We start from the raw sequence: 27,042 nt of genomic DNA on the forward strand, positions 1-27,042 counted from the left end.
GAAAACATCGTCAATTATAGGCTGAACAATTTTCAGTTTATTTGCTATTGACCAATTTTGACGTTATAGTCATTATAAAGCAACACTCAGATGCCTTTATGCAACACGTCACAAAAGATTTGCCATACAATTCAATCCACTAGTCCACATGTCTTCAAAAACATTTATAACTTCTGTTACTTTCATTTTGACTCTTTATTCTTCAAGTAAACAGGAGCTTCTACATCTCCTCATCGGTTTTCTTAAATATCATTCTGAAGACATCTCTCTCTCTCTCTCTCTCTCTCAACAAATTCCACAGAATTTATTCTCATACCATTATCATCATTATTTAAAATCAAATCCTATAAGAATTATTTGTGATGGTAGTTTTAGAACATTATGCAGCGACAATTTTTGAAAAAATTGTCGTTGGCTGTTGTTTCTCAGTACGTACGCTTATTCATTAATATCATTTTTTTGTTTCTCAAAAAAATGTGCTATATGTGAATAAAAATGAGGATCAAAGACAAACTTTGTTCTGGGGATTTAACATTACTGTAGAAAGAAATTGTAATACACCAGCAACTTTTCGCCCATTTGAAACAGAATGTGATACAATTGTAATCAAGTACATAAGACATCAGAAAGACTTGAAGTTTGGAAGTTTCATTTTGAAAGGAACTGTACCTGGTTTGCAATATGAGAAGACAATAAAAAGATTTTGTGCCTCTATTTAGCTTTCAAATGCATACATATTTATGCAGTCCCCTGTCACCCAGTCCTCCAGCTTACATGCTAAATGTTCTTGCTTCTGCGAAGTACGAAATAATAGTTAATAAATAGTGTGTCTTCTTTTATAGTGTCTGCAGACTGTGGAAATGGCTCAAAAAACACAAGATACACCTCCAGGATTACAGTTTGAAAACACTGCTCCTGATAAATACTTTGAGGACCTTGTTACACGTTTTGAAAATCAAATTCAAGTGTACAAACAAGAGGTTGATAAAATTGAGGCTCATGTAAACGCAGTACTGAGTCCAAAACCTCTGTCATCACAAGGTAACATATGATTACTATGTTAATTTTGTTGTAGTGCCAGTATTTTAAATGGATCAATGCAGTAGTAATTGTGACATTGATTTTCATGTGAAACATCTTTACATATTAAAATGGTATGCTGCCCAGGACTTCAACTCAGGAACTTGCCTATCATGAACACTTATCTTTACCTAACTGAACTAACCAGGCATGACTCAACACCAGCTCTTGCAGCTTTAATCCCAGTATCTCTCACATACTTCCCAGACTCAGTGCAGGTCTGCTGCATGCCTAGCGGGACAAGCAAACCTGGAAGAAATGATATTGTGGAGAAGGGTCTTAACCACGCCCTAAGGGTTGTTTCCAATATAAATTTATCACTCTATAACAGAGTGTGTGCCATTTTGAAATGTTCTGGCAGATTAAAACTTTGTTCAGGGTTGTGACTCAAATCTGGAATCTTCATTCTAGGAACATCCCATAAGTAGTGGGTAAGTCCTTTCTCAGTAGTCTGTTTGTTTTAGAAGTGGTAACCTGGCAAGTTGTAGAGAAGAGTTTTTGTTTAGTTTTGTAAGTAAGAAGGAGGTACGAACAAAACAAGCTTTTGGGGTGGATTGTGAGTTGTGCCTGGGCAGCTCAGTGAATAAAAACGTTGTCAATGGATAGCAAAGTTATGGATTCAAGTCCCAGTCCAGCACACAGTCTTAATCTAACACAAAGCTTCAAACAGTGTGTTCTTGATGTAGAATGAAATATTCATTCTGAATTTATTTTCATCATTTTTAATGAATTTGAACAGTATTAATTGTTTTTTAAAAGTTACATTTTACATGCTTCAGAACTACAATTCAGCAACACAGTCGTACATGGAAAAAGTTATAATACAGAAGTTGCTTCTTTTCATGAGCATTGTTTTAATTTTGTTCCAAGTGACATTTATCAAAGTGTTTTGCAATGTGTATTCAGTGATTAATAGGACAGTGCAGCAGTTGGAGAGAGGTAACCGTGCACAGTTTGATTATCATCTGCAAGAGTTACATAAAGGTGATGTATTTCAGTGGATTGAGTCGTTAGAATTCACACAGGGCCATTGTTACCACGCCAGAAGTTCATTGCATTGAGAGAACACAACACAAGTTCAAGGTAACCCCATAGTCATAAATCCTGTCATTTCTTCACAGCATTCCAATTGCTAATATACAGTATTATTGTGGGATTGAGTGTACAGGCCTCCAATCACAATACTGTTGCTTGTAAAATCTCTGTAAGCTGTGCCAGTTGTGTTATGATTAGGCCCAGATTTAGTACTCCTGATTATGCCCTTGGGCAAAAAAAACTCTGCTGTCATGTCCCCCTCCACCTCCCCACCCCCCACAACTTATAAGACATATATTTCTAAAATATTATGAAAAGGAAAGAATGCTACTCATTGTATAGAGGAGACGTTGTGTAATTGGTAGGCACAACAAAAATACTGCCATACATGTAGAACTTTTGGTCAAAGGCCTTTTTCAAAAGTAGACAACACACATACATTCATGCATGCACAAATCACACACATGACAACTGTGTCTGATCACTGAGACTGGCCTGCAAGCAACTGCACCTGATTAAAGAAGCAGTTTGGGTGGTGGGGGTAAAGAGGAGGCTGGGGCAGGGAGGGGGAAGCTAAAAATGCTGCTTGTGTGAGCATGCAGGGACATAATAGGGCAACTAGATGCAGCCTGGAGGTTTGAGATGGATTGAGGGGAGTGGAAAAGGAGAGAAGTAGAGGAGGGGAAAAAAGATCAGTGGGTGCGTGGGTGGAATAGGAAGCTGTGTAGCACAGGAGTAGGAGCAGAGAGGGGATAGGTGAGTGAAGGACAAGGACTAACGAAGGTTGAGGTTAGGGGAGGTTACAGGAATGTAGGATATATTGCAGGGAGAGTTCCCACCTTCACATTTCAGAAAAGCTGGTGTTGGTAGGAAGGAACCAGGTAGCACAGGCTGTGAAGCAGTCATTGAATTGAAGAATGTTGCTTTGGGCAGCATGCCCGGCAGCTGGTTGGTTCAGCTGTCTCTTGGCCACAGTGTGTCAGTGGCGATTCATGTGGGTAGACACCATGTTGGTTATCAAGCCTAAGTAGACTGCAGGATAGTGGTTGCAGCTTAGTTTTTAGATCACAGGCTAGCATAGTTTGTAGATCACATGGCTGCTGTTATGGGTAGCCCTGCCTTTGATGGGATAGGTGATGCCTGTGACCAGACTGGAGTAGGGATATGACCCCTGAGGCAAGGGGTTGGAAGCAGGGATGGAGTAGGGATAGACAAGGATATTGTGTAGATTTGGTGGGCAGTGGAATACAACTGTGGAAAGCATAGTGGGTTGGATATTCCTCATTGCAGGGCACGACAAGAGGTAGTCAAAACCCTTTCGAAGAATGCGATTCAGTTGCTCCAGTCCTGTGTGGTACTGAGATACAAGGGGGTGCTCCTTTGTGGTCAGTCGGTGGAACTCCGGGAGGTGGTAAGTGACTTCAGAGACAAAGTGCAGGAGATCTGTTTCTGTACAAGGTTGGGAGGGTAATTTCAGTCTGTGAAGACCTCACCGAGACCCTCGGCATATTTGGAGAGTGACTTCTCATCACTATTGATTGATTTGATTTGATTTTTTAGCAGGAGAGCTAAAGCAGCTTAGGTCTAACCTGCCACTGCCCGCACCGAAACTAGGTTTATTGTGCGGTATCACTCCCTATATCTAGTAAAGCCAACCAGTGCCCTTAAATAGTGCAAGGAGTCCCTCTACCAGTTTTTTGTTAGACACAATTTCTTCAGGTGTAGTTGTCCCGAAGATTCTGTATCTTTTACTCTCTAATGCCATGCATTCAAAGATTAGGTGTGATGCAGTTTCTTCACCCTCATCACAGATTCTACATTTAGGGTCCTCTTCCATTATACCCATTGTGTGTAGGTGTTTTTTGAAGTTCCCATGGCTGGTCATCAGTCCAGCCTTGAGCCTGATCTCTTTCCTGTTCAATCCCAGGATTACAGAGCTTCTTTTAAAACATGGCTTGGGCATCATTACCTTATCATGTTTTTGTTTATGGACCTTGGTCCAATATCCTACGTTCTGTTTCCTAAGCCAGTTCCGTAGTTCTAATTGGATCATAGCCTTGGTGATTGTCAAGACAGTTTCCGGTCCAATAAATGGAGTTGTAGCCCCCATCCTAGCCAATCTATCGGCTTGTTCATTGCCGCAGATCCCTGAGTGGCCAGGTACCGACATTAGGTACAACCTATTGCTTCACCCTAGCTCCACCAGAGCCCTGTGGCAATCTGCAACAATCTTAGATCTTGTTGCAGGAGTTGCCAATGATTTCAGGGCTGCCTGGCTGTCTGAATAGATGTAGATGCTACGATCATTGTAGCACCTACTTATATTCTCCTCCACACATGCCTTGATTGCAGTAATTTCGGCTTGGAATACAGAGGCCAGTTTCCCTAGAGAGATGCTGCTCTCCACTCTTGGCTGAACCCCGTACAACCCTGCCCCAATGCCTTGATCTGTTTTCGACCCATCGGTGAGCCAAACGATGTCCCCCGTACGGCGTCGAACTGTTTTCTCCCATTGCTCCCTACTTCCAATTATTGTATTGTAAGGCTTGTCGAAGCAGTTAGGAGTTATTATATAGTCAGCGGGCATTTCCCCGGGCCATACCTGTATTTACCTCACTCACTATGTTAGTGTGTGATTCTGGATATCCAAATGAGACCCAGTTTTGGCCAGTTTTAAGTCTGTATGCCCCAGCTGCTGCCTCCATCTTAACCCAAAGGTGAAATGGAGGCATGTCCAGCTTGGCTTGTATTCCAGCGGTTGGTGTGCTGCTAATTCCGCCCATTACGGCTAAGCAGGCCGATCTCTGCACATTAGCAAGCTTTTTAGCAGCAACCCGCTATTCTACCTTCTTCCACCACACTACGGCCCCATAGGAAATCCTAGGTCTAACCACTGTGGTGTATATCCAGTGCATACCTGTGGGGCTTAGGCCCCAGTTTTTGCCACAAGCCCTCCTAGTACTCACTAAAGTGCTTTTTGTCTTGGAGCAGATACTCTTAATATGAGGGGTCCAAGTTAGCTTCTCATCCAAGGTTACCCCTAGATATTTCACTGTCTCATCACTATACATGTAGCGGCCATGCATGGCTAGGCAGTTTGGAAGGGACTTCATGGTGTGGAAAGGATGGCACTTGTCAAAGTGGAGGTATTGCTGGTGGTTGGTAGGTTTGATAGGGATGGAGGTACTGTAACCATCTTTGAAGTGGATGTCAACATTGAGGAAGGTGGCTTGTTGGTTGAGAAGAACCAGGTGAAGTGAATTAGTTGAGGTTCTGGAGGAATGTAGACAGGGTATTCTTACCTTTGGTCCATATCAAAAAGATGTCATCAACTAATCTGGACCAAGTAAGGGATTTCAGATTCCTCTAGATACCGTATTTACTCGAATCTAAGCCGCACCTGAAAAATGAGACTCGAAATAAAGGAAAAAAAAATTTCCCGAATCTAAGCCGCACCTGAAATTTGAGACTCGAAATTCAAGGGGAGAGAAAAGTTTTAGGCCGCACCTCCAAATCGAAACAAAGTTGGTCCATTGTAATATGAGACACAATTTAGGTCGAATGATTGACGATACAGCTACAGTAGTTTGGTTCGAGTCGTAAGCTTAGCAGATAAGCTTTACCAGGTAGCCATTGCTATGCGTCAGACGCTCCGTCGGTATTTATACGGGTACCCTTCCTTTTTCACGTGCTTCGTCTGGTTTGAATCGATTGCTTATTTTGCTTTGATCTGATAAGTGCCGTTTTCTTTGTTATAGGTGTTTACGCCACTCTAAGCTGAAAATGCATTACTGTACTGTGTCATGCACTGTGTGTCGCATTCTGATAGTGCGTGTTTACGGCCTGTCGCCGCTCGCGGCATGGCTTGCTTTTGTGCGCGCTACCGCCGCTTACAATTTAAAAAAAAAAGAGAGAGGAATCGTCTCATTAGCGAAACAATGGCAAGAGACTGCTATTTGTTGTTACTTACACTGCTGCTCTCTTTGATAATGATCAACAAGAACCAAATAATAGACTGCGTATGATAGAACATGTTCTGAATGAGAGTTAGGCGAAAATTTTTCTCCGTTTGAAAATATTTGCGGCCGATTCTTTAGTACATCAAATTCTGCACAGAAATTAGTCATCTTAGATTTAAAAATCTAGTCAGTTGCCGAGCTTCATTTCTGACTGTATCACTATTAGGCATAAAAATAATACGAATATAAACATGACACGATACGTATATTCTTCCGCGTTTGCTGTTGTCTCACTCTAGTTTCGTAGTTTATTAGGCAGACAGGATTTAAATGAGATAGCAGCAAACACGAAAGAATTCATGGCAAAATGTTTATATTCGTATTATTCTTATGGTGAAGAGAATAGTGCATGTGATTCACATTTCATCAGGTTCCTATTAGCAACCACCTCTTCTCACAGGTAGGAAAAAATTCAGAACGTAGAGTTGGCCATATTGACAAACATCCCAAACAGTCTTGCCAGTCGTATTTTCGTAGTTCATTGAAATTCTGCTACATTCGAAGATGAACAATACGGAATTTGTATTTACTTCGTTGGATAATGTATGAAAATGGTCGAAACTCGGGACGGAGAAAAAAAGCTCGTCTTCCACCTTTTTTTAAAATTTATTTATTGACGCAGGGGTTTTGGCGCCAGTATTTATATCTTTGTGTCTACAAAGCATGCCTGTGTAGCGCTACATATATTCGACGGCAGAAGTTAGTTGTGGCGGCACCTACTAACATTTTTCAGAACTTCCGCTTGCTCTGCACTCGATTCTAAGCCGCAGGCAGTTTATTGGATTACAAAAACAGGAAAAAAAGTGCAGCTTAGATTCGAGTAAATACGGTAGCCCATGAATAGGATGGCCCAGGATGTTGCCATCCCAGTATCCCCCCTGCCTTCTACCTTCATTAGTCCCTGTCTTTCATCCACCTGTGCCCTTCCCTCGTCCCACTCCAGCACTAACAACTCTCTGTTCCACCAGTGTACTCCCCCCCCCTCCCCCCCTCTACTTCTATCCGTTTGCACTCCTCTGCACCCCAACCTCCCTTAAATGTACCAGCAGCACTAGCTGCCCTACCCTGTCCCAACCACATTCCTTCTACCCTGCTATTCCTCCTCCTCCTCTTCCTCCTCCTCCTCCTCCTCCTCCTCCTCCTCCTCCTCACCCCAGTCTCCTCATTGTGTAGGGAAGTCTTTCTGTTGTCTGTCCACGACTCAACCACTCCTCTCTATGGTGATAAGCAATCTTTTCTTTTCGTAATGTTTTCATTATTCCTACCGGGATTTTACATTGTTAGATATTTCTCAAAGTTTGCCTAACATGTGGGCATGTTTTTCATCTGTATAGTACTTAACTGCAAGTTGTAATTTAAAACAGTGCTTTTATAAACGTAACATAGAAAAACTTAACAAATTGTTATGCAATAAATATAAATGAAAACAGTATATTTAGCTGTTGTTAAAATGAAATAGAAACAATACAAACAACTTAAAGTACATTGAGGAAGGTCTGGGGCCAAAACAGTGATTATTTAAATAACAAAGTGTTTTTTTTTTTCCTACCATCATTCGCAAACAAGTTTTATAGTCCAGTGTCATTGCCAAGCTTGATTCAATAGCGGGGATACCAAGTTAACTAAGAGACACTGTTCTTTTCACGTTGTAGTGCCTCAAGAATTTCTGTGTAAATTCTAGAAACACTCTGCCTTCCACTGTCTCGAACACCTGATATTTTAGGTATAAGTGTAGGAGAGTGAGAACATTTGTACCAGTCCACTTGTTTCTATGTGCTGGTCGGAAGTTTGTTATTAGAAGTCTGTAAGAGGGGGACGACGACAAGTATTCGCCGCCAGTGCCACAGAAGACGTGATGAAAACTCAAGGAATAATTATGTAGTATTCTTTGATGTGTTAGTGTCCGTGCTGATTGTAAAAAGACTAATGAACAATTGAATATAGATTTCTATGCACATTCATGTATTAGACTTGCTGGAGACTAGAGACTTTTAACTTACTTCATGTCTTAGACTCGCAGAAGTCAAAACGCATGTTCATATTTTTATATCATTTTCAAATCAACTCTTATGTTTCATTGTACTTAATTACTTCTAAAGCTCGAGACACGAGTGAGATGACGAAGATATTTATATGTCTAAGAAGAGAATTTTGTTCTCCATAGCAGTTCTAGTACATTGTTAATCAACAAGTACTTTGAGACCAAAGTTCATATATGTGATCAATAGATAACAGAAATAAGAAGATATTATTTTCTGTCATCCAATAAATGTTAGAACTTGGCGACATAAGTTGTAGGACCCAAAGAAAATGGGAATTAAAAGGCAGAAACGGAAAGAAGATACTAGGCGTTGCCATAGCACCAGACCTAACAAGATATGAGAACTGTTTCCAGAAATTGTATTGAGTCCAATAAACAAATGGAAGAAAGTTTGAGTGCAATGCAGTAAACGATGTGAGAAAGTAACAGCAGAGAAAACTGGAGAGCAGACCTCAACTTTGTGACTAAGAAGATCGGGTGTGGAGAGTAAGCAGTCTTCACACACTTACATCACACTGACGTCGACTGCACCAGCTGCTGCTCACTGGTGCTGACTCCGCGTCTGCTCACCGACGACGACGCTGAAACCAACATTCGATGCCGCTGGCGCCAGTGCTGTCCACCGGTGCTGATTACACATTTGCTCACCAACGCAGCTACAGCTCTACGCTGGGTGAGGGAAAACCAATAATTATTTGGTAAAAGTTGAAGGGACGGTTGAATGATAAACTGTTATTGTAGTTATTGTACTGGTGAATTTTCTTTTAGATGATTACTAGGTCTAAGATCAATAAAATTATGGACCAAGGACAGCAACAAACTTCAGGACCATCTATGGCCATGACAGTGAATAGGACAGACTGGACAGAAGGTGCAAATTTAATCAAAGGACTAAGTTTAAAGTTAGACTTAGTAAACACTCAGTTAAATGCTAGATTAGATCACCAAAGTGCTAAGTTGGATGACCAAAAGGCTGATTCAGCCGCTCTAAGTGAAAAAGTGGATGCTCAAAGTGAAACCGTGAACAGTCAAGCAGCTAATATAGTTTTATTAAAGACTGAATTTGTGTCATTAAACAATAAGGTAGAAAATCTGAAGTTAAAGAATGAACTCACTAGTTCTTTGAGTTCTCTTGTAAATCAACTATTCACTGACTTCAATCTGAGACAGAATGAAACTTCGAATATTCAAATGACAAATATAGGTTTGTTGCCCGCCAAAATAGACACTCAAAAGCAAAGAATCTAGTAATCAATGCGACGGCGTAGTTACTTTGGAGACTGAATGCAACGTCAAATATAATAATAATAATAATAATAATAATGTAGAATCTGAATTTAGTGGAAAATTAAAATCTTGTGAAAGTGTATGTAATATTAAATTTAATTCTGTAAGACAGGAAATGAATACTTTGGTAGAGAGCATGGACCAGCCTAAGGAATTAATATGGATTATTCAATCGAAAATTCGAGATGTTAGTATATGAGCTGTCAGTTAGCAAGTAAATAATGTAGAACAAAATTTCAAAGAAAAAACAGTCAACTTTGACATTATAAATGTAAGTAGTCTGGCAGAACCTTTTAAGCTAATTATAGATTAGGAAATTACTGAGAGTATAATCTCTGGAAATGTTGTAACTGTTGCTTTTTCCAAACATAATGATACCAACAATGTTATTGACGACTTGTGTGAAGAATTCAAGCTTGTCCAGGACAGATTAGAACGTAGAATAGCTTTACCTAATGTTGTGTTACCAAGGAAAGTGGTGATTATTTTGTTGTGGGGAGACTTTCACACAAAATTTGACAAAAAGTATTGGCCTGTAAGTAATCAAGTGAGGTTAAGGCCAGATCGATGGGATCTGGGCGGAGTCACATCTGTCTCCCAGGGACGTTAATGTTCTGTGTTAATGGGTGGAATGCCAAGCGTGGAATCCCTAGTTGTTTTCGGTGTTTCTTCAAATTTAGCTTTCCTGCACCGAATTCCCTCCAATTCTTCATCTAGTCTGTAATCTATTCCTCAATTCTTAAACTATCCTATAATGTTAGTAATTAGGAAACCTGATATGACTACAAGATTGAGATCTGTTTAAGAGAATCATGGATAAACAGTGATCTCTAAACGTGGAATGAAACGAATAGAATATAGTACTAGTATAAAGATAATATCACGGTACTATTCAAGCAGAGTGATACGTAGACAACATAAACTGAAAAGAATATTTTATGTGTGTATAAAATATAGTATAAAGTGATTAGCTAAACAACTATTTGATTGTAGTGTATAATTTTCTATTTTTATAGAATATTTTATACCTTTTGTGAGATGTAATGTAAATGGGAGGGTTGTATCACTATTAGAAGGGGTAGGTAGTGTAAGTATGAGCATGACTAGCACTAATCACACACTCCACCTTTCAGACAACCCTCGCAGATAGGTGTAACTGATTCTTCACCATTTGTCGTTCCATAGGTGTTGCTAAGATTTTTCTTTGGGGTCTTCAAAGGTGAAGGTGAGAATGTCCGTTCTGTAAGAGATATTTAACATCATACCACCTTTGGCTTCTCACTCAAGTACCAGTGAAGTAGGGATCCTGGGGAAGGGCGATGGGAAGGGTTTTCCTGTCTTTGGGGCTATTTTCTTTCTCTTCTTTGATCTTAGCAAAAATTTCTACTTTTTCCTTTCGTACTTCTCATCTGAGTACCGGTCTATCTTTTCCTCTTTCCATATGCGTATACTTCTATCGCTGAAGTCTTTCTTATTTTCCGTGGTTTCCAATAAACTTAACCTTATTTCATATAAGTAGGCCGAAGAATCAGGGTACACAAACATACATCTACATACACATGAAGATATACTTAAACACAAACAGGAGCATTATGAATTAGAAACCTGAAGTGATGTCAGAACCACCAAGGGATGTAAGGGAATAAAAATATATGCACATCTGAGTAGATGCACGTATTACATTGTTGATATGTGATGGTTCTGCATCGTTACTTTTTTGTTGCTCTCATATATATATTTACATGTATATATCTAAAAAAAGATTCCGTAACTTACCAAACGAAAACGTTGGTACATCAATAGAAACAATAACAAACACAAACATACACACAAATTTCAAGCTTTCGCAACCCACGGTTGCTTCATCAGGAAAGAGGGAAGGAGAGAGGAGAGGGAAAGATGAAAGGATGTGGGTTTTAAGGGAGAGGGTGAGGAGTCATTCCAATCCCGGGAGCGGAAAGACTTACCTTGGGGGGAAAAGGGACACGCGCGCGCGCGCGCGCGCACACACACACACACACACACACACACACACACACACACACACACACACACACACATATCCATCCGCACATATACAGACCCAAGCAGACATATGTAAAGGCAAAGAGTTTGGGCAGAGATGTTAGTCGAGGTGGAAGTACAGAGGCAAAGATGTTACTGAATGACAGGTGAGGTATGAGCGGCGGCAACTTGAAATTAGCGGAGGTTGAGGCCTGGTGGGTAACGGGAAGAGAGGATATATTCAAGGGCAAGTTCCCATCTCCGGAGTTCTGATAGGTTGGTGTCAGTGGGAAGTATCCAGATGTGTAGGTGAAGGATTAGGCAGGTGAGGGCTATGGATTGTTCAGTTTGGAACTGGTATAGGGACTGATGGAAAGACGGGTTACAGCCAGAGATGGGAACTTTAAGTGTGAGGCCTTTGGGGGTAATGCCAAATGTCAGACAAGCCTGAGTAAATAAAATATGGGAGCGTAATCTGGCTAGGGCGAAGGCATGTTTACGGAGGGAATGTAAATAAAACTTAATGGGGTTGTTGTGGGGATGTTGTGTGGGTGACATGGTATTAGAATGTGGAAAGTGTAACATCAGGCTCAAATGAAAATAAACATATATTGGGAGAGATAAAGGTAAACTAGAAAGCAATTGGAGATCTGGTGTAAAAAAAGTCGAAAAAGTTTTGGTTAAACCTGAGCTATGTTGATCCTGTGGTGAACTTAGGTTGGTAAACAACAATGTGCACAAAGGGACCCACCTCCTCTTCCTCAAAATCACCCTCTCCAAACCTTCCAGGAGTTTCTGACTTCCAGCCTTGCCTCTCAGTCCTTCTTGAAAAACCTTAATCCTAATCCCAACATCACCACAGCTGAAACCAAGGCTATCCGTGATCTGAAGGCTGACCGACCCATCATCATTCTTCCGGCAGACAAGGGTTCCAAGACTGTGGTACTTGATCGTCGGGAGTATGTGGCTGAGGGACTGCGTCAGCTTTTAGACAACACTACATACAAAATTTGCCAAGGTAATTCCATTCCTGATGTCCAGGTGGAGCTTCAAGGAATCTTCAGAACCTTAGACCCCCTACAAAACCTTTCACCTGACTCCATCAACCTCCTGACCCCACCGACACCCCGCTCCCCTACCTTCTACCTACTTCGTAAAATTCAAAAACCCAATCATCCCGGCTGCCCCATTGTAGCTGGTTACCAAGCCCCCACAGAACGTATCCCTGCCTATGTAGATCAACACCTTCAATCCATTACATGCAGTCTCCCATCCTTCATCAAAGCACCAAACACTTTCTCGAACGCCTGGAATCCTTACCCAATCTGTTACCCCCGGAAACCATCCTTGTAACCATTGATGCCACTTCCTTATACACAAATATCCTGCACGTGCAGGGCCTCGCTGCAGTGGAGCACTTCCTTTCACACCGATCACCTGCCGCCCTACCTAAAACCTCTTTGCTCATTACCTTAGCCAGCTTCATCCTAACTCACAACTTCTTCACTTTCGAAGGCCAGACATACCAACAATTAAAGGGAACAGCCATGGGTACCAGGATGGCCCCCTCATACGCCAACCTATTCATGGGTCGCTTAGAGGAAGCCTTTTTGGTTACCCAGGCCTGCCAATCCAAAGTTTGGTACAGATTTATTGATGACATCTTCATGATCTGGACTCACAGTGAAGAAGAACTCCAGAATTTCCTCTCCAACCTCAACTCCTTTGGTTCCATCAGATTCACCTGGTCCTACTCCAAATCCCATGCCACTTTCCTCAATGTTGACCTCCATCTGTCCAATGGCCAGCTTCACACATCTGTCCACATCAAACCCACCAACAAGCAACAGTACCTCCATTATGACAGCTGCCACCCATTCCGTATCAAACGGTCCCTTCCTTACAGCCTAGGTCTTCGTGGCAAACGAATCTGCTCCATTCCTGAATCCCTGAACCATTACACCAACAACCTGAAAACAGCTTTCGCATCCCGCAACTACCCTCCTGACCTGGTACAGAAGCCACTTCCTCATCCCCCCAAACCCAGAACCTCCCAAAGGAGAACCCCAAAAATGCCCCACTTGTGACAGGATACTTTCCGGGACTGGATCAGACTGAATGTGGCTCTCCAGCATGGATACGACTTCCTCAAATCTGCCCTGAAATGAGATCCATCCTTCATGAAATCCTCCCCACTCCACCAAGAGTGTCTTTCTGCCATCCACCTAACCTTCGTAGCCTTTTGGTTCATCCCTATGAAATCCCTACACCACCTTCCCTACCCTCTGGCTCCTACCCTTTTAACCGCCCCTGGTGTAAAACCTGTTCCATGCACCCTCCCACCACCACCTACTCCAGTCCTGTAACGGGTACACGATCAAAGGCAGAGCCACGTGTGAAAGCACCCACGTGATTTACCAACTGACCTGCCTACACTGTGAAGCTTTCTATGTGGGAATGACCAGCAACAAACTGTCCATTCGCATGAATGGACACAGGCAGACAGTGTTTGTTGGTAATGAGGATCACCCTGTGGCTAAACATGCCTTAGTACACGGCCAGCACATCTTGGCACAGTGTTACACCGTCTGGGTTATCTGGATACTTCCCACTGACACCAACCTATCAGAACTCCGGAGATGGGAACTTGCCCTTCAATCTATCCTCTCTTCCCATTACCCACCAGGCCTCAACCTCCACTAATTTCAAGTTGCTGCCGCTCATACCTCACCTGTCATTCAATAACATCTTTGCCTCTGTACCTCCGCCTCGACTAACATCTCTGCCCAAACTCTTTGCCTTTACATATGTCTGCTTGTGTCTGTATATGTGTGGATGGATATGTGTGTGTGTGTGTGTGTGTGTGTGTGTGTGTGTGTGTGTGTGTGTCCCTTTTTCCCTCCAAGGTAAGTCTTTCCTCTCCCAGGATTGGAATGACTCCTTACCCTCTCCCTTAAAACCCACATCCTTTAATCTTTCCCTCTCCTTCCCTCTTTCCTGATGAAGCAACCGTGGGTTGCGAAAGCTTGAAATTTGTGTGTGTGTTTGTGTTTGTGTTTGTTATTGTTATTGTCTCTATCGACATACCAACGCTTTCGTTTGGTAAGTTACGGAATCTTTTTTTAGATATATTTTTTCCACGTGGAATGTTTCCCTCTATTATATTCATATTTACATGTATATATAGACAGGAGAATAACAATCAACGCACGTGCCATGCTAGTCCTTTGAGAAAAGGCATGGTATCTACTGGGAGTTGGTAGATACAGGTAGACATAGCACTACTATGCGTGGGCATGATATGTCTATATAGTAGGAATGAGGAGTGAAAGAGGACTCTAGGGTATTAGAGGGAGTATTGGAAAGTGGAGTTAAGATGTAGAGTAGAGTTGTAATTTTATCAAGAGAAAATTTAAGAATAGTATTCATAAAGACGTATGCTAGGGCAATGAACCAGGAGGCCTACTCAAGAAGGATACGGAGGGCGCACTCGACATTTATTGGATGAGAAAAAGGGCGGATTGGCAGACCTATGAAAGGCTGATGTATACTGCACGGACAGGGGCACCAAGAAGGGAATTGACCTGTACCATAGGAGGATAGGAATAAGAAAGGGGCGTACCTACCGAAACAGAAGGAGAAAGGGTACTCCTAGGAACAATCCATATAAGATATAGGTACTGCTCCTAAAGGGAAAAAGGGCAGAATCATGACAGAAGTCACACGTTTAAAGAAAATAGTCTGGTAAGTTTAAATTCTATGCATCAGTCGCCTTATTACGTTTCAGATTTACAAGTATCCAAGAAGATAACACTTTTATTCTACCCAGAGTTCCTCCAGACTACAATAAGTAATGAATAAGCACATACTTGGGAAAAGCAGTAAGGGAAGTAAGAACAGAGCGGTAGAGTATTCAAGAGTTATGTACTCCTGGAATTTACAATTGGAAGAGGAATAGAAAACAAAAATTTGGTACTCACGAATTTGTGGAGATTGTAAAGAGCTAACTCCAACATGGATTGAAAGGTTCACGCTTTATAATTGTGGTAAAATATGCACGGTTATTAGTAGAAAATGATGTACTATTAAAAGATAAAGAATTGTCTTGTGTGAGGTTATTGTACATGATGAATATATATAAAATACCACGTGTTCAAGCTAAGGGGAGGGATATGTAGTGCCTCAAGAATTTTGGTGTAAATTCTAGAAACCCTCAGCCTTCCACCATCTCGAACACCCAATATTTTAGGTACGGGTGCGGGAGAGTGAGAATGTTTCTACCAGTCCACCTGTTTCTATGTGCAGTCGGAAGTTTGTTATTAGAAGACTGTAAGAGGGGCAAGTCACTGACTACGACAAGTGTTTGCCACCAGCTCCACAGAAGACGTGATGAAAACTCAAGGAATAATTATGTAGTATTCTTTGATGTGTTAGTGTCTGTGCTGATTGTAAAAAGACTAATGAACAATTGGCTATAGATTTCTATGCACATTCATGTATTTGACTCACTGGAGACTAGATACTTTTAACTTACTTATCATCTTAGCTCTGCATAAGACAGGACACATGTGATGTCCATAAATTATTGGATTGTTTCAACATATGATATTGTACTTGTGATTTATCGAGTCTGATGTTTAAAGACACCAGTTGACTTGCAAGAGTTTACTTACGTGAAAAAGAGTAAACATTTCTTTATGTTGTAGCATCTTGCACAGTTCTGGAAGAGCGTATGACTCATTTTCATTCTTTGTGTGGGATGCATAACTTGCAAAGCGTAAGCATTCAAGTACAAATACTGAATCTTCAAGATTTGAACTATCGATTTGCTGAAGTCTGGTCAGAAGTTCATGGATGTCAAGTGGACGTAGCTTCTTCAGCACTTCAAAAACATAAATGTTTCACTGCAGTTGGTATTAGAAGAAACTCGTGTTCAGTTCTTCAGTCGACTTACCCATAATCAAAAGGAAGGAAATCTGCATCTCGTGTGATTCATTAGTTTTTTCAATGTCTGAATCAGATTCAGCAAACAAACTTTTATTTTTCTCGTTGTGTTTCTTATCCCGAACTTAATTTTGTTGAATTTTAGCAATGTTACAAAGAAATTCACCTTTTTATGACCTAGATTCTTGAAAACTTCGTAACACATTTTTATTTCTTCCAAGAAACCGTCTAGGGAACACTACAACTTCAGATCAGTGGCTGCATCCATGTCTGCTGCTTACAATTGTTTACTTCCAACACTGAATATTTCAAAGATTAAAACTAAATTACAGTTGTAAAATAAGAGTCAAAAGTATACAATTTTTTCATTATGTCTCTAGCTTCAATTTCAGCAAAGACTTCTCACATTAATTCCCAATGATTGACAACAGCAGTATGATGATTGCCTCACCATCTTTGTTCAAGCTTCTGCAAGCTTCTTCTCTAGCAGACCATCAGGTTATAGAGAGGAATTTTTACAGTCAAGTTGTCTTTACTGAAAAATGTACGTGAATGCTTCCATCATTGACTAGAACCACAGGGTTACACCATTTTCCTGCATGTGAACTCCCCAAATTCAGTGTGTGTGTTGAACAAGGAATATAGTAAGCATAAAGAAAGAGAACATAAATTCTGGCTTGCAAGCCAGAGTAAATAGGTGACATATTTGGTACATTGTCATAACTCTGTCGTCTACAGTTCCTTATGTAAAATACATGCCTTTGAAGAAAGTGATGTACTGCATCTGCCAGGTCCTGGTCACCATGTCTAGGATTGGATACAAATTCAACAAATCGCCCTTCTGCTAATCCCAGTTTATTGACATAACACAAGACACATCTTAACTGAATATTATGTGCAATGCCCGGACCTTAGTCAACAATGACAGGATAGTTTTAGCTGCAATAATTTCTGCCATTATTTCTTTAACTACTATTTTCCCCATGATTTTGATTACTTTCTCATATGAGGTCTGTTCAAAAAATTCCAGATCTTCTTCCACAAATTTTTTTTACACTTAACTTTACTTATTGTGCATGGGTCTCCTTTGAAATACTCTCTGTCACAATTGATACAATGCTCCCAACACCGTTTCGACTTCCGGAAGCAGTCTTGGTTTGCCTCCTGCTGGATCACACAAAGTACTATCTACTAATTTTCTTTTATCTCATATATTGTTGCAAATCTTCGTCCTTTCAATGGGGTTTTCAACTTTGGAAATTAAAAAAAGTCCACAGGCGCCAGGTCTGGAGACTATGGAGGGTGAGGCAGCACAGTGATTTCATTTTTTGTGTAATAGTTATGCATCAACAGGGATGAATGTGTGGATGTGTTATCATGATGCGAGAGCCATGAATTGTCTCGTCACATGTCAGGCCATTTCCTTCTCATATTTTCTCCCAGATGTTGCATCGCATCCAGATAGTACCATTGATTAACAATTTGTCCCTGTGGCATGAATTCATAATCCTTCAAAGTCAAAGAAAACTATCAGCATGATTTTGACATTTGACCTGACATGACAAGTTTTCTTTGGTCGTAGAGAACCTTTCCCGACTCACTGTGAAGATCAAGCCCTGGTCTCAACATCATAACCGTATCATCACCAGTTATGATTCTCTTAAGGAACATCAGGTTCTCATTTGCTCAATCCAAAAGCTCTTCACATATTGCGAGGTGGAGGTCTTCATTGTCTTAACTCATGACCCGTGGGACAAACTTTATAACAACAATGATGCATTCCAAGGTGCTGTGTCAGGATTTCATAACGAGATCCAACTGAAATGTTGCATTCTTGTGAAATTTCTTGAACAGTCAGTGTCCAGTTGGCATGCACAATTTCGTTGAAATTCCTGAAATGAGCATTATCAGTAGACAGTGAAGGACATCCTGAACAAGGGTCATCTTTAACTTTCGTCCAGCCATTTTTAAACTGTCTGAACCAATTGTAACACTGAGTGCGGCTTAGGCACTCGTCACTGTAAGCTTCCTGCATCATTTGTTGTGTCTCTGTAAAGGTTTTTTTTTAGTTTCACCTAAAATTTAATGCAGGAGTATTGCTTCTTTAACTCTGCCTTGACAAACTGTGCGGCACAACATTCTACTCAGTACAGCACTGAACAATAACTAGCAGACATACAACACTGAAACTTTTGGCAATTACACATTAAACAAAGGCATATTTTGCTCCAACACACCATTGGCGTGAAATTACCGATGTTCCAGAATTTTTTGAACAGGCCTTGGATGGAACAAAAGTAATCGCTATGTTGTGGCATGTGACTACCAATAAATAGATAAAATTTAGCAATAAATTCCATGTACATTAAAAAGTTATGATTATGCACACTTCCAAGTACTTATTCACCACCGTGGAAAGGTAGTCCTTTAGTCCTCGAGAAGAAAGTTTCTCCACAACAGCAATAATTCTTAACACATTATGGGAGGCTTTCATTTTAAGATGTGTGAATAATTTTCCATCTGTCCCGGTCAGAGCCCAGGTTCTGTTCCTAAAACTAAAAACATAATCTCAGTGCAGTGGACTATTCTCATGAGCTGCAAATGCCTATGGATTTTTTCAGTCAAAAAACCCACAAGGTCCTGCCAAATCTGATGTTCCCTCAAACAGCATACATGGTGCACAAAGTAATGTTTCCTGCATTTCTGAATATACTAAATATTCTCTATCAACAATTTCATTGTTTCTCAGCATTCTCTGAAAAAATGCACTAGGAATACACCAGTACAGCATTTTATGGTGCTATCTTTAAATTGATGTTTTAGTTTTTAAAAATCACTTTCTTTTATTTTGTCCTGATCATTCATGTACAGTCACATGTTTTCACCAACTTTTTCCCAAAAACAGGATTAGCAATGAGAGTGAAATGTTTCTCATCAATGATGGCATTCAGTTTTCACTTTCATTTGGTGGAAGTGTTTCTTTATCATCTTTGGGTTTATTTGGGAGAACTGTTTCTTCCTGATCTTCCACATTCCACTTGGGGAGAGTCTTTCTTCTCTACCAGAATTCTTTAAGGAAAACATCCAGGTGCAGAACTTTCTTCAGTGCTTCTCTCTCTCTCTCTCTCTCTCTCTCTCTCTCTCTCTCTCTCTCTCTCTCTCTCTTTTTCCCCTAACTAATAATTGGAAGAAATCACAGGTCACATGCTTTTACAAGAAGGGTAGTAGAAGTAAGCCACAAAACTGCTGTCCAATACACTTGACATAGATTTGTTGTAGATTCGTAGAACATATTCTGAGCTGAAACATAATGAGGTACCTCAAACAGGATGATCATCTGTGCCAACCATCATGGAATCTGAAAACATCAGTTATGTGAAACCCAACTCTCACTTTACTCACATGACATATTGAAAGATGTGGAACAGTGTAGTCACGTGGATGCAGTATTTGTTGTTTTGAGAAAACCTTTTGACTCAGTACCACATCTATGCTCATTGTCAAAAGTAATAACATATGGGATATCAAGCGAAATTTGTAGCTGGATTGGAGGTTTTTTTAATAGGGAGGATGCAGCATGTTACCTTGTATGGAGAGTCATCATCAGATGTAGACGTAACTTCAAGTGTACCCCAGGAAAATGTATAGGGACTCTAGCTGTCAGTGTTGCATATTAATGACCTTGCAGACAGTATTAATAGTAACCTCAGACTTTTTGCAAATGAGGCATTTATCTATAGTGAAGTAATGTCTGAAAGAAGCTGTATAAGTGTTCAGTCAGATTTTGATGAGATTTCTAAGTGGTGCAAAGATTGACAACTTGCTTTAAAGGTTCAGAAATGTAAAATTGTGCATTTCACAAAATGGGGGGGGGGGGGACTTGGAATCAGCCATCTCATACAAATACCTGGTTGTAATATTTTGTAGGGGTATGAAATGGAATGACCACATAGGCTCAGTCTACATCTACATCATCATCATACTCTGCAAGCCACCTAATAGTGTGTGGCAGAGGATACTTCCGGTACCACTATCTGATCTCTCCAACCATGTTTCATTTGCAAATAGTGCATGGGAAGAATAATTATCGTTAAGCCTCTGTATTGACTCTAATTTCTCAAATCATCTCCTCGTGGTCAGTACGTTGTAGTGCCTCGAGAATTTCGGGGTAAATTCTAGAGACACTCGTATTTCACTGTCTCGAACGCACAATATTTTAAAGATGAATGTGTGAGAGTGGAAATGTGTGTACTGCGACACGGTTTATGTGTGTGCGGGACGGTCATGTGTTATGAGAAGACTAAAGTTGTGGCAGTCTATCGGCACTAACAAGTTTTGGCTGCGCATGCCTTGGAAGCCATATGTCCAGTACAAGAAGTAATCAAGGGCTACTCTTTGGCAGTGAAATAGTAGTGACTGTTGGGAACAAATGAAATATGTTTTATCTAGAAACTCTTATACTCTGTTGTTTGACTTGCTAGGAGCAAGAACTGCTTTGACAAGGGTTATTAAAACCAAAAGAGACTGTAATGGTATATGTTAAGTACTAAGATTTTCCAGACGTGGTTTATTTGTGAGACTTGAAAGCACATGTGAAACTTGTGTAGTTGTTTTATTGTGAAGAAGAAAATATAGCGAAGTTGATATGAAAGTATTCTGAGAGTAAGAAATCATTTCAAAAGTAGAGAAGTAGTTCAGTATCATTTTCCTAACCAGCACGAAATCTTCGAAGAAGAAGAAGCATTGTGAATATCAACACAGCCGTCTGTTCTGAGAAGAAGATCGGCTGCACACAATATGTAAATCACCCACGAGAAATGTGTGTCTTGCACCCCAGTACCACACAGTTTCCGGTCGTCAGAAAAATGTTACAACGTGAGATGTATGTGGGGGGAAGCAATATGTTGTCTGACTCCTCCTGATAGGTGCTGTCCTTAAATTTCAATAGTAAATCTCTCTGTGGTGCACAATACCTCTCTTGTAACGTCTGTCAGTGGAACTTTTTCAGCATCTCTGTAATGCTCTCTCGCCAGCTAAACAATCCCGTAATGAAACGCGCCGCTTTTCGTTGGATCCTCTCTATCTCCTCTATTAGTCCTACCTGATAGGGATCACAGATAGATGAACAATACTCAAGAATCAGGCGAACAAGTGCCTTGTACGCTATTTCTTTCATAGATGAGTTACATTTTCTTAGCATTCTTCCAGTGAATGAATGTAAGCCTGGTATCTGCTTTTCCCACTATCTGTTTTATGTGGTCATTCCACCTAAGGTCACTCTGGATAGTTACTCCTAGATATTTTATGGCGGACACTGTCGCCAGCTCTTTGTCATCAATAGTGTAGCTGTACAATAGGGGATTTCTTTTCCCATATATGCGCAATATGTTACATTTATTTACGTTCAGAGTCAACTGCCAGATCCTGCACCATTCATCAATTCTCTGCAGGTCATTCTGCAAATTCTTACAATCTTCTGGTGTTGCTACTTTGGTATAAACAACTGTGTCGTCTGTGAACTGACGCTTTCTTCTAGATCATATATATATTTTTACTCTGGATATTACCTTGCCGGAATTTTTTTCTTTTCTTTTTTCTGTTAAGAGCAACGTGTCGAGTTCTGTGTGCAAGAAAGTCTTCAATCCAATCACAGGTCTGCTCCAATACTCTGTAAGCTTGTATTTTTTTCATTAAATGGCAGGGGGAGATGGTGTCAAAATCAAGGAACACAGCATCAACCTGAGCGCCATTGTCTGCTGTGTTGTGGATCTCGTGGAGGAACTGAACGAGCTGAGTTTCGCAGGATCTCTGTTTGCAAAATCCATGTTGATTTTTATAGAGGAGATGTTCATTTCCCAAAAAAAAAACATAATTCTTGAGCATAAAACATGTTCCATAATTCTACAACAGATTGATGTCAATGATGTAGGTCTATAATTATGTGGATATGTCTAACGGCCTTTCTTAAATGGGAATGACCTGCGCTTTTTTCTGGTTGTTGGGTACCTTTCATTGCGATCTACAATAAATTACTGCCAGAAGGGGAGCAAGTTCTTTCACATGATCATTATAGGTATCTCATCTGGTCCTGATGCCTTTCCACTACCAAGCGATTGTAGCTGCTTTTCAATTCTGCGGTTGGTTATCTCAATATCTGCTATTTCGACGTTCATACGACATTTGAAAGGAGGGACAGTGTTATGATCTTCCACGGTGAAACAACTTTGGAACACCAAACTCAATATTTCAACCTTCTCTCCATTATCTCTGTTTCGGTGCCAGTGTGGTCACTGTCAGAATAAATAGATTATTTTGACCCAAAATCTCTTAGGGTTTTTACTCAGGTCAGTTGACAATGTATTACTTTCAAAATCATTGAATGCTTCTCTCATTGCTCTCCTTATGCTCATTTTCGCTTCCTTCAGCTTTTTTTTGTCGGCTAAGTTTTTACTTCCCTTGAATCTGAGATGATGTGCTCTTTGTTTACGTAGCGCTTGCCTGTCCCTTAAAACCTTACTTGGAACATACTTGTCTAGGACATATTGAACGATGGCTTTGAATTTTTTCCATTTGTTCATCACATCTTCATCCTCATCACCAAATATTTCATGCTGACTGCTGAGATATTCTGAAATTTGTATCCTGTCAACCTTGCTAAGCAGTTATATCTTCCTTCCGTTCTGAACATTCCTTGTAGGACCCGTCGTCATAGATGCTGTCACAGCCTTATGATCACTGATATGTTGCTCTACGTTAACTGATTCGCTAAGTTAAGGTCTGTTTGTTGCTAGGAGGTCTAAGACGTTACCATCAAAAGTTGGTTCTCTAACTATCTGCTCAAGGTAATTTTTGGACAAGACATCCAGAAACACTGGCTCTGGCACCAGTTTTAATAGCATAACACTCCCAATCTGTACCTGCCAAGTTGAAGTCACCCCTTATTACAATGGCATGATCAGGAAAATTAGTAATGATATTCTGCAAGTTCTGTCTGAAGCACTCTACAGCTACAGATCCTGACCCAGTGGTCTATAAAAGCATCCGATCACCATTTTTGACCGTTCTCTGATACTCAATTTCACCCAACTTAATTCACATTCGGAATCCATGATAACCTCGCTGGATTTTATCAAATTTTTTATTCCAATAAACACACCGGCACCGTTCGCAACTAACCTATGCTTATGATAAACATTCCACTTAGGATTTCGTTGTCATTGACATCTGGTTTCAACCAGCGTTCTGTTCCCAATACTATCTATGCGTTTTAACTTTCAGTAAGCATTACTAATTGTGGGACATTTCCATGGATGCTCCTGCATTCGTGCTCACATGTGCCACTACATGCAGCCAGCTGCACCCAGTGCGCTCGATAGCCACCAGCAGGGACTCCTCCACATCATGGATGAGACCTCGTCCGCTGGCCCAATGGGAGAGGCATCTCGTACTGGCTCATAGTTACCATCAACACTAGGTAGCACCTCGTACCTGTTGCTAAGAGGTAGGGAGACAGCTGCATGGCCAGCTCCCTCTTTAGCCTTCCACCCAGTGACACACGAACCCATTGCTGTCTGCCACCCAATCTAGAGTGAGGGCAGACTGGTCAGATGTTCTGTATCATAAGCCACAGTGACGTCTGGGTCACTAGGAGATTCCAGTGGCAGCAAAGGTGTCGTAGGTCTTGTCGCTGGCACCCCAACATCACCACAACGCATTAGCTAGAAGCTTATCGGCGGTAGCCAAGGCAGCTTCCACTGTTTATGGACAGCAACGAACTCTCCTTGTGTCCACTCACAACAAGCACAGTCTCCAGCCATATTGTACTGTGTATAAAATAGATATAAGGTCTCAAATGGTGCTACTCAGTTTGAAAAGTATTCAAAGTGTGTCAAAGGAGAATAAAGTAACGCTAAAAATTGCTGTGCAGATTTCTCACTGTACTCTGACACTGCAAGCTATTAAACAGAAATAAATTTCTTACTGAAGATGATGTATTTACAGATACCTGTTATTAGAAACCCTGTTTACGAAAAAGTTACTGCACAAGATAAATATTCAAACTAGAATGCACTGATCTAAACTGTATGCTGCCTACTACCACAAAGTTGAAACTTAGTGGCGTGAAGGAGTTTCCGCCGATGAGAAAATTTACACTAGGAAGCCGGCCTATGCAAGGATATTCACAAGAGTAACACAAAAACAAAAACTACGATTAATTTTCTAACCCATAGTCTGCACAGTAAAATACAAATGTATAGTTCACTTCTCTGCAGAAGCGCGTGAAAAAAAAAAAAAGAAAAGAAAGGAAAATCAGACAACTGCTGCTGCTGCTGCTGCTGCTGCTGGCAGCACTGCTGCGCATCCTCTCTGCTCGGCGGCTGTGGGTTAAAGCATTTGGTAGGCTTTGGTTTATTGGTGAGATAGTGGGGAAATGCAATCAGTCTAAAAGAAGATGGCTCACAAATCACCCATTTGACAAGTTCTAGAATATTGGCCAAGTGTGTGGGACCCACACCAAATAGGTCTAACAGGGGATAATGAACTAATACAGAGAAGGGCAGCATGAATAGCCACAAGCTTGTTTGGCCCATGGGAGAGTGTCACAAAGGTGCTGAAGACACTGAACTGGCTGAAACTATCCTGAGAATGTCTACTAACAAATTTTCAAGAACCAGCTTTAAATGATGACTCTAGGAATATACTATAACCCTCTACGTATTGCTCACATAGAGATCATGAGGACAAGATTAGGATAACTGCAGTATGCACAGAGGCACTTGAACATTCATATTTCCTGCACTCCATATGTTATTGGAATGAGAAGAAACCCAAGTAACTGGTAAAAATGGGACTTCTTGGTGGTTTCCAGAGTACAGATGTATATGTAGATTTACATTGAACCCCACTTGGTTGCTTTCTTCTTTTCATTTTCTTCCGTGATTGTCAAAATAGCACAAAGCAACATCCATTAATGACAGGGTAGGAATCATATTAGAGGTCACTTGCCATTTGATTGAATGAACTGTATTCAGTCACCCATGTGAAACTTGTACAGAGTGCATTGCTACTATCTGCTATTACAGGCGCATACCCAATATAAAACAGATGTTAGGTTAATTCATCATTTGATTAACAGAAGATTCAAAAATTTAGTTTATTAAACATGCCTGGAAAGTTTCAAAAATATGTCATGTTGTTCATGTGCAAGAAAAGATGTGCATGAATACTGCTAAAAAAGTGTTTGTTAAAAAAATTAATGAAACCACACTTGTACCTTCAAGCCATTTTAACCACGTTGTCACGTAATTGCCAATCGAAAATGAAACAAATATGAATGTGCTCTCATAATTAATAAAAAGAGTTGATTAATGTCACTATATCAAATTCATTCTTACCGTTGCTAATAGTGTCAAGAATAAATGACACTGTGTAATACAGGTCTATATATGCTTCAACTAATATTCTCCAGTGAGAGAATCACATTTCAGGAATGAACTGCAGTTTGCTTGAATCCATTTGTGGTTGGAATTGAACTGGCTTTAAAATTTGGTAAATACTCAACAATAGTATTCATTTCTGCAGGAGATGGTAAAAGTCTAGACAGGGGCCAGTGGTGTACTTACGTGTTTCATACTGCAATATTGTCGGCACCTGCCATCATGTATGACGGGAATGAAAGGGGTGTGACAGCTACTGGTACTACACAGTCAATGCGAGAGCAGCGGGCAGACGATATATTTGGAAGCAAGAGAAATTCTCACATTGCTGTCGAAGCCAAATCCAATATGTGTTCAGATAAAAAGAACTGTGTTCTGAGCTCCCGCGGTAACTATAACCTCAGAAATCACAATATATTTGGAAGGAACAGCCAAATATCTTTGACAATGCAGATATAAACTTCACAGCTTTGCTATTTATATGATGATGATTAAAAATAGTGATACCACAGATGGCAGGGTTTGTTGTTGTTGTTGTCGTTGTTGTTGTTGTGGTCTTCAGTCCTGAGACTGGTTTGCTGCAGCTCTCCACGCTACTCTATCTTGTGAAAACTTCTTCATCTCCCAGTACCTACTGCAACCTACATCCTTCTGAATCTGCTTAGTGTATTCATCTCTTGGTCCTCCTCTACGATTTTTACCCTCCACGCTGCCCTCCAATGCTAAATTGGTGATCCCTTGATGCCTCAGAACATGTCCTACCAACCGATCCCTTCTTCTGGTCAAGTTGTGCCACAAACTCTTCTTCTTCCCAATTCTATTCAATACCTCCTCATTAGTTATGTGATCTACCCGTCTAATCTTCAGCATTCTTCTGTAGCACCACATTTCGAAAGTTTCTATTCTCTTCTTGTCTAAACCATTTATCGTCCATGTTTCACTTCCATACATGGCTGCACTCCATACAAACACTTTCAGAAATGACTTCCTGACACTTAAATCAATACTCGATGTTAACAAATTTCTCTTCTTCAGAAACGCTTTCTATGCAATTGTCAGTCTACATTTTATATCCTCTCTACTTTGACCATCATCAGTTATTTTGCTCCCCAAATAGCAAAACTCCTTTGCTACTTTAAGTGCCTCATTTCCTAATCTAATTCCCTCAGCATCACCCGACTTAATTCGACTATAT

General features: G+C 40.6%; 1 protein-coding gene across 2 annotated transcripts in view; it reads left to right on the forward strand.

The window, feature by feature from the left end:
* The window catches only part of LOC126094511 (nuclear pore complex protein Nup58), a 162,148-nt gene that overhangs the window by 76,503 nt on the left and 58,603 nt on the right, over nucleotides 1-27,042 (forward strand). For both annotated transcript variants that reach the window (XM_049908920.1, XM_049908921.1), the window contains exon 5: nucleotides 843-1,041. In XM_049908920.1, coding sequence (XP_049764877.1) covers nucleotides 843-1,041 — 199 coding nt within the window. The remainder of the gene's footprint in view (nucleotides 1-842; nucleotides 1,042-27,042) is intronic.

The sequence above is a fragment of the Schistocerca cancellata genome, chromosome 8, assembly GCF_023864275.1.
Source record: "Schistocerca cancellata isolate TAMUIC-IGC-003103 chromosome 8, iqSchCanc2.1, whole genome shotgun sequence".
NCBI classification, from domain to species: domain Eukaryota; kingdom Metazoa; phylum Arthropoda; class Insecta; order Orthoptera; family Acrididae; genus Schistocerca; species Schistocerca cancellata.